This window comes from Micromesistius poutassou (assembly GCF_964030765.1).
Source record: "Micromesistius poutassou genome assembly, chromosome: 5".
In the NCBI taxonomy this organism is placed as follows: domain Eukaryota; kingdom Metazoa; phylum Chordata; class Actinopteri; order Gadiformes; family Gadidae; genus Micromesistius; species Micromesistius poutassou.
In genome coordinates, this window is record NC_140275.1 from 7,807,016 (window position 1) to 7,815,476 (window position 8,461).

The 8,461-nt window shown below is 42.7% G+C and overlaps 1 protein-coding gene and 2 long non-coding RNA genes across 3 annotated transcripts; all 3 read left to right on the forward strand.

The window, feature by feature from the left end:
- Window positions 1–269: 269 nt before the first annotated feature.
- On the forward strand, window positions 270–1,451 carry LOC311343599. The gene is made up of 3 exons (XR_014633485.1): window positions 270–789; window positions 945–1,097; window positions 1,176–1,451. It is a non-coding gene; the product is annotated as an uncharacterized lncRNA (long non-coding RNA).
- Window positions 1,452–3,799: 2,348 nt separating this feature from the next.
- On the forward strand, window positions 3,800–4,987 carry LOC311344004 (uncharacterized protein; the record flags this gene model as incomplete). The annotated part of the gene is made up of 6 exons (XM_084468946.1): window positions 3,800–3,985; window positions 4,095–4,188; window positions 4,283–4,350; window positions 4,475–4,723; window positions 4,839–4,898; window positions 4,979–4,987. 6 exons carry the CDS (start codon window positions 3,800–3,802, stop codon window positions 4,985–4,987), a joined length of 666 nt encoding a protein of 221 aa, XP_084325072.1.
- An 11-nt stretch (window positions 4,988–4,998) lies between these two features.
- Window positions 4,999–8,041, forward strand: LOC311343600. Its single transcript, XR_014633486.1, has 5 exons — window positions 4,999–5,165; window positions 5,274–5,339; window positions 5,492–5,569; window positions 5,707–5,778; window positions 5,901–8,041. It is a non-coding gene; the product is annotated as an uncharacterized lncRNA (long non-coding RNA).
- Window positions 8,042–8,461: the final 420 nt, after the last annotated feature.

An 8,461-nucleotide genomic window follows, 5' to 3' on the forward strand; every position in this document is an offset into this window, starting at 1 on the left:
GGCACGTGACACGGCCGCAAGCCGGTACGAGGTCCCGTTCATCACTGCGTGCAGTTTTAATGAAGCACAGCTTTAAAGAATTGTAGTTTTAAAGAAGCACACTTTTAAAGAAGCACACTTTTAAAGAAGCACATTTTTAAAGAAGCACACTTTTAAAGAAGCACATTTTTAAAGAAGCACACTTTTAAAGAAGCACACTTTTAAAAAAGCACATTTTTAAAAATTTTCGCAAATTGATGTAATTCCAGTTTTGCCTCAGTCCCTAACAAGATGTCGGAGTACGAGGTCCCGTTCATCACTGCGCGCAGTTTTAATGAAGCACAGCTTTAAAGAATTGCAGTTTTAAAGAAGCACACTTTTAAAGAAGCACACTTTTAAAGAAGCGCATTTTTAAAAATTTTCGCGAATTGATGTAATTCCAGTTTTGCCTCAGTCCCTAACAAGATGTCGGAGCACTGTGCAGCTGTGTATTGTGTGTATGTATTGTGTATCAGTGGCGTTACTAGGCTGTTTGAAAACAATTCAACTTTCCGACGGTCCTTGAACGTCCCCCGTTTACCGCACGACAACAGAGCAACAGGTGAGTCGACGATTCACCATGACGTCACACTATGTTCTTCGTTTTTTGACTATGTGTCTATGTTTACAGCCGGCTGGTTGGCTTCAGGTCAGTGGTAGCCACTCGCGTTCTGCCACCCGAAAGTGTCGGTACGGCTATTGTTTACTAATTCAACTTTCCGACGGTCTTTGAACGCCCCCCGTTCACCGCACGACAGCAACAAGCAACACGTGAGTCAGTACACTTCAGCTGTCGGACTCAGTGTGACAACCGGACTTGCTTGTGTGTGTGTTTCACAAGTTATATTTATATTATATATAATATATAATATATATATATATATATATATTGTGGCAACCCCGCGCTGTCTGGCGTGGACGAACAGCGCCAGCACCCCGAGCGGCTCCGTCCCCGCGGAGATAGGCTACGTGCCATGGAGGGCTCATCCAGCAAACCAGGGCAATCGGGGACATTGGGATCACCTGGGGGAGCAAGACGGCAGAGGGGTTTTAAGGACCGGGCACGTTGGAGACGAGGAGTAAGTCGAGTGGAAGACAGTCGGGGTAAGGCACCGATATCCACATAGCGCACTGACGCTGGAACTTTTCTCCCACAGCGCTGAGCGGGGGGAAGCCGGGAGCGAGAGCCACGCCACCCTCCCGGACGGACCCGATTCGGAGACGCTTTCCCTTGTTGTTTGGCCCGTTGGGGAATAACCTGTGTTGCTTTATGATTCTCCTTTTTTTGTGAGTTGCATGAAATAAAAACGGTTGCACTGCAACCCTGTTTGTGCGTGTGATTTGAGAACCCCCCCGCCGACTATCGGAGTTGCCAGAATATATATATTATGTAGGCTATGTGTGTATTTATATATAGCCTAATCATATGTTAATTGTTTCTTCAACATATTAAAATATACTCGCCCTGTTATCATATTTATAGTGTGTGATTTGCTAAACAGCTATCATAGACATTCTAAAGAGTAGACGTCGCATTGGCTCATATATGTATACTGACTAGATATCATAGATAGACGTCGATGGGACAGAAGACCGACATTCATTCATTCATTCATTCAGGTGGGTGGTTAGGCCGCCCCAAGATGGAGGTGGCATTGACGTATTATGTTCCACTGACGCTAGAGTTTAGTTTAGTTTAGTATTTTTTATTATTATTGTGTCATGCATCAGCATGCCCAGCCCACAAGGGCTAACAAGACACCATTATAAAAAAGACAGACCAAAAACCAAAATTAGATGCTAAACAATACTAAGATTAACGATATAAACCATCCTGACTACAAATGCGGCCACCGTCTCAGAGCGGAAGTACTACGAGTCGCGGAGCAGCATACACAAGATGGTGGACAGCGCGAAAACAAGAGCTTGTTGACAGTTTTGTGATTGGCTTATTTGAATCCCTGTGTCGTGATTGGCTGATGTTGTGCTGCGATTGGCTGTTGTGATTCAAATGTGTGTGACGCCAGGTAGGCTATAAAAGGATTGTCCGAACGGCAGTTGTCGCCTTCTTTGAGACTCAGAGCTTCGGAGCTGTGTTTTATTGCAAGGTTTAGAGCGATTGTGCGAAATATTTCTACACAGAGATATTTCAATCGAGAGAGTGTGCTTGATAGTTTAATACCTTTTCAGGTATACTATCACTACTATTAGTACTACTAGTAGTATTCTATCTATCTATTCTATCTATCTATTCTATCCATCTATTCTATCTATCTATCTATTCTCTATCTATCTATCCGTCGATCTATCTATCGATTTACTTGGACGCTTGATCCTCCTTGGAACGACGGTGAGTTTATTTCTCATACTTCATTTATCATTCCATTTAAACGTGTGGTAGTAAAGATGCAAGTATGTTTCATTACAGGTTTCATTCGCTTTTTCTAATCGTATTCTGTTTATATGTCTTTAGATGCCTCGCGGCAAGTCGTACCGTCTCTCTCAGGCGGCCAAGAGGAGAGAGGCAGCCCTACGTCCCGTCGACGTGGAACTGTCGTTTGACCGTCCCGAGTTTGTTGCACGTAAGTAGGGAGTTGGGTTTTTTCCATTGTCATCAAGTTCTATGTGCACAGTGAAGCTTTTGAAATTGTAAATGAGGTCAATATTTGTGTAATCTAGATGAGTAATATTATTACTAATATAGTATATACTATATTTAAGCAATAGATCACGCCAGGCTGTGGTATACGGTCATTATACCACAGTTAAGGGGCGTTGTCCATCCCGCCGCGCAGCGGAGGGACGGCAACCCCCTTCACTCTTGTGATTTTGCTACCTAGTGGTTCTGCGCATGCGCATGACGACACTAGTGATCCGCGGTGTAGTATTGGTGTAAAATATACATACTGTACCCCTTAACTCTCCAATAAAGACGTTATAATACAGTATCAGAGTCTATAGAATCATGCTACCCTATCAAAAAGTGATATCTTATGTGTTTGGTAGTGTATTTAATATGTTGTCCGACTGCCTCTATCAAGCGATGCTCCCACTACAGAAACATGTTATTTTACACCACTACTCACTCCATGTACACTGTAAGAATACTGGGAGCATATTTTGATACTGTATTATAACGTCTTTATTGGAGATTTCAGGGGTACAGTATGTGTATTTTACACCCAATACTCAATACTATCGAGCAGTTCACTCACCGTGTGCCTATTGCTTTACAACATTTCCACCCTCTCCAGCAATCAACATGTTTTTAGGCTTCAGTGAACTATTCTATTGCTTTTATATATAAATAAACAACAGTTCAAGTTAGGCGCGGAGTGATACTGAACTCTGTGAACCAAACGGGCGTCATAGCTGTGTGTGTATATGCTCAATATACAACAGTTGGGAACCAATCAGATTGCTTGATTTAAGCCATCCGTTTTATAAATACTAATATACTTCTTTCTGTGAATAGGCCGTGGTACAGGGACACGCCGTCGTGTGACCCAGTACCCGGTGTCTGTGTCAGGCAAGACACACAAGCTCTTCGTTCCTGCGCATTCGGCTGATAAGAAGGTGATTGATTGTTTAAGAATGTGTTAATAATTTTTTTTTTTTTTTATAATTTTTAATTTTTTTTTTTTTTTTTTAAATTGAAAAACATGATTTCTAAATAGGTTTTTCTATCTTTCAGTTTGTTCTTATCATAGGGGATTCCCATCTGCGCCCCTTTGCCGATGGAACGGTCGGGATTTCCAAGGGAAGGCTTTCCTTTGGGATCATGACGACCCCTGGGGCCAGCGCGTCTCATCTTAGGACGGAGCTGGTCCACGCTACGCTACCACGGACACCCGATGCAGTCTGCATCCTGGCCCCCGGTAACAACCTGACCACCAGCACTACTCATGAATTGGCTGGTCAAGAGTTTGGGAAGCTCTTGATTAGTGCAAGTCAGCGTTGGCAGAATGTAAGTAATTTAGTTGATTGTGTGTATTTTGTTCAGTTCTTAAAATGCGTTAATGACGTGTTGCAGTACAGCGTACATGTGTTTAAATGGAATGTCATTGTCTTTCAAGGTTTTTGTCGTGGATTTCGTTCCACGCCTGAGTGTCGCTCCAGAGCTGCAGGAGCACATGAGCCGGGAGTTTCGTTCTGTGGCCAAGTCCATGGGTATGTTTCAAACAGATGTTTATGTTACATGCTTACTTTATTTGTTGATACATGTAAGTATATGAATGATTTATATATATTTATCATTTCTTAGGTATGGCGTACTACTCGACGTTCGAACACTTCCCCTTCAGCGACCTGAATCTCTGGGTCAGGGATAGTGTAAGTAGCATATACTGTGTGCAAAGAAGGTTGATGATTTACACTCATTTGTAGTTGAATTGATAGTATTATTTATTGAAAGTTGATGTTATTGTTAGTGAGTGTATTATTCTATCCTTTTCAGGTTCACTTGAGCGACGAGGCTGGCATGGGCATTTTTGCCGAGTTGCTGTGGCATGCTGCCTACACGCAACTGGACGTGCCAGTGCCGGCGCCAGCACCAAAGGCGCCGGATGTTCCCGTGCCTGTGCCAGCACCGGCACAGGCGCGACCAGCATCGCCGGGTCCAATCACCCCTCCAAGGGTGATTGTGAGGGATTCTCCCTCTTCTCCCCCCTGCGATGTCTGGATGGAAGTGGTGAACGGCAAGAAGGTAATATTGGCATACAGTACTTCCCACTCATATTTGCAAAATAGTTGATGGTTGAAATTCAAAAATGTTCACCATGCATTCATTTTAATCAAATAATTGTTATTTGTCATTGCAGAGGATCCAATCTGCGGATCAGGTCTTCAGGCCCTCAAAGAGACGTGTGGTTCGGCATCAGGTTTGTAGTATATATTGTAACGTTAATTGTTAACATATGTATATCGATTGTATATCTGTGCACATTGATTTACTCAATAGCAATTGTGACTAATATTCTGTTTCTGTGTTTATTTCACAGGAGGACGGACGTGCCATCGTGCTGAAGGATTGTTTCATCCCACTCAATCCTGTCCACTTCAGCACCGCCATGTTGGCTGCGATGGACGCCGTGGTTCCAGCTCATCTTTCGAGCCCTGACTGCCCAGCCGTTCCACAACACACAAAGGTAAGTTGAAAATGTGACGTTTTGATTGAGGTCTTTTAAAACTGTATTGTCTCCCTTAAAACACTCCTTTTATATGTTCTAAAAGTGTGTTTGATTTTCTTTAATCAGACACGGTGTGTGGTGGAGCGACGTCCGAAACGTGTGGCCTGCAAGAGGAGACCTGCATTGTGCCAGGTTTGTGTTTATTTCATTAATGTAATCACTGAATTGCGCAGTACAAATGGTAGGCACCGATAATGCAATAGTTTCTTTGCTTTACTTGTTTAGTACTTTGGCAGGTATTGAAAACAATTAATAAAATACATGGTTTTGTTTTGTGTAAACAGGTCAAGGTGGCACCCAGCGTTGGGGTGTCTCCCAGGCTGACACGTGGCATCGTTGTGGACGTGGTTGCAGAGGAGGAGGTTAGTACGCTTTATCCTTAATCAGTTTAATTCTATGTACATGTACATATTGTGTAATACACATAGCAAATTATTGCTATGACTAGCAAGTTCTCTCAAATGCAATAATGACACTTTTGTTCATGTATTTTCTTTAGGGGGATTCGACTGCTAGTGCTGTGGCTGCGGCCGTGTGGGAGGAGCCATCACCTACCACTGCTGCGGAGGAGGTTGGTACACTATATTCTAAATCAGATCAAACAAATTGTTCCAAATTATTGTATATGATTAGCAAGTTCTCTCAAATGCGATAATGACACTTTTGTTAATGTATTTTCTTAATTATTTTTAGGGGGACGCGACTCCGAGTGCTGTGACGGTGCCGGAGGGGGAGGAGGTCAGCAGAAGATTCATCCAAAGTAAGGTTGACGCTAACCCTCCCTCTTGCAGGTGTGACGAGCGAAAGCCACAGGCTGTTGTGTCTGGTAGTGTAGTTAGAGGTGGTGGTAGTGGGAAAGTGGCGGCGACAACGACTGACGTGTCAATTGCGTGCAGTGTTGTCGCCGCACTTAAACATGTCATTGCCCCTGTTTGTACATGGGGTGCGCGAGATGTCGATAGTGTTTGTTTAGAAGGTGAGAAGTTGGCTAGTTCTGTAGGTACATCAAGTAGGGATAGTGGCTTTGATAGTGATCTGTGCGAGTTCTTGAAACAGCACAGTGTTTTTGGCAGAAAGTGGAAAGTAGCCATTGGTCCATCAGTCTACAGAGGTTTCGGCTCAGACGACTCTGTGTTCTTCGAAAAGCTACAGGAACCTTTGTTGACTGATGGATTGTGTCTCTTGAACCTGCACGGTGCGGTGAGTGTTGTCATTGAGCACAATGGTTACTTTGTTGTAGTTGATTGTAGTAGTTGTGACGTATCTGGTGTTCCATGTGGTATTGGTAGGTCTGTAGCGGTTTTTAACACGTGCCTGGCCGACCTGATGTTGCATATTCAAAGTCTTAAGAAGTCTTTGGGTGCAGAGTGGTATGCCATTAGCAGCCTGTCTGTGGGGGTAGATTCAGACATTGACAGTGCGACATTGCTCGTAGATGTTGATGTCTCAACCGTAGTTGAGGGTGGCAGTTCACCGAGTAAATCGAGTTCTGTCAGGGGATCTTTCCATCAGGGAGATTGTCGGTTTCGCCACGCTGGCGTTCAGTGTATGGCTATCAGTTTGGTAGCCATAGCAAAACACTCCATTGATGGCGTGTTTTCGTGGCAGACAGACAATCTCGACAAGGTGGTTTTTTTGGGGGATCAACTTTACAATCGGTTGAGGGACAGCAATGTCACCAGCGATGATTCGCCACTGCTTAGTGTTCCTGATTTGCCCCTACACTCTGTTATCGATGGACACGCTTTCGACTTTGAATATGGGGAACATGTTTGTGGCCATGTTGATGTGGTGACAGGTGAGCTGATTGATTGTGGTTTTGTCATCAGTCTCAGATCTGGTTTGTTAAAGATGTTGGTAAAGTATCAGACGTGTTTTCTTACATTAGGTGGTAGTACATGTGCAGTCATAAGTCAAGGTGGACGTTTTGCTATTGTAGATTCGCATGCGCGCAGTGCAGATGGGATGGTGGACGGGGAAGGGAAGAGTGTTGTACTGTATTTCACGTGCTTAGATGATGTTTTTGAGCACATCTGCAAGTTAGCGACAGGATTAAAACCACCCAAACCGTTTGAGATAGCTAGTGTTAGTGTTTTCCAGAGGTCCAGTTTAAAAGTAGAAGCAACGGTTAGCTCGAGTGTAAAGCGTAAAGCTTCACCGAGTGGGTGTTCATCAAAGAAGTTTAGGAAGGGTGATGATGATTCGGATGTTGTTTTTGTAGGTGATGTTTTGAGTAAAGGCCTCCAATTTAAGCCGCTTTCTGGGGAAGTTGTAGAAACTCTGTGCAATCAGTTAAATGTTGACTCAGAGGAGGCAGATCTAGTTTCTACACAAGTTGGTCCATTGGGTGCTCCTTGTAATAATGGGAAAATAGTCGGGGATGGTAATTGTTTCTTTAGAGCAGTTAGTCAGTCTGTGTGTGGTACACAAAAGAATCATAGGAAAATTAGACTAGCTGTAGTTAGGCATTTGAAAGCTAATGGTGGTGTTTTGAGAAGTGAGTATAGTTCGATGGAGGAATATCTCACAGTTTCAAAAATGGCGTATGTTGGTAGTTGGGCCACTGAAGTGGAGATTCAAGCAGCAGCAGATATGTTGGGAGTTAGTATTTTTACTTACTGTGGTGGTCGCTGGCTTGAATATAGTTGTAAGTTGGAGTCGTTGTCAGATCAGGGAATTTATTTAGAGAATTGTAACGGTAATCATTATGAGAATGTTGTTTGTGTTCATAAGCCAAACATGCAGTGTTGCTATGGGTATTGCAAAGGGGGTGGGTCTAGTTACAATCTCAGAAAACATAGGGCTTGTGCAGACAATTTAACTTCGGTCGCATCCTCAATTTTAGAAACTAAAGTAGACGTTATTGAACAAAATTTAATAAAACCGTGTATTACATCTCCGTCTAAACATTTCATAAATAAAAAATATTTACAACAAAGAATAAAATATCAGGAAAACAGGCAAAAAAATCTAGAAAAGAAGAAAAAGAAATATCAGGAAATAAATTGGTACAAGGAAAAATTGCGAGAACTTAGTAAAAGTAAATATAGGAAAAATCGGTCTCACAGGGACACAAAAAAGAAAATTAGTAAAATTAAATATTGGAAAAATCTGTCTCACAGGGACACAAAAAAGGAAATTAGTAAAAGTAAATACCGTAAAAATAAAACTCACAGGCAGAATGTGAAATCTATGAGTATAAATAAATATCATGAAAATAGTCAGCATAGGCAGCGCGTAGTTGCAGGTAATAA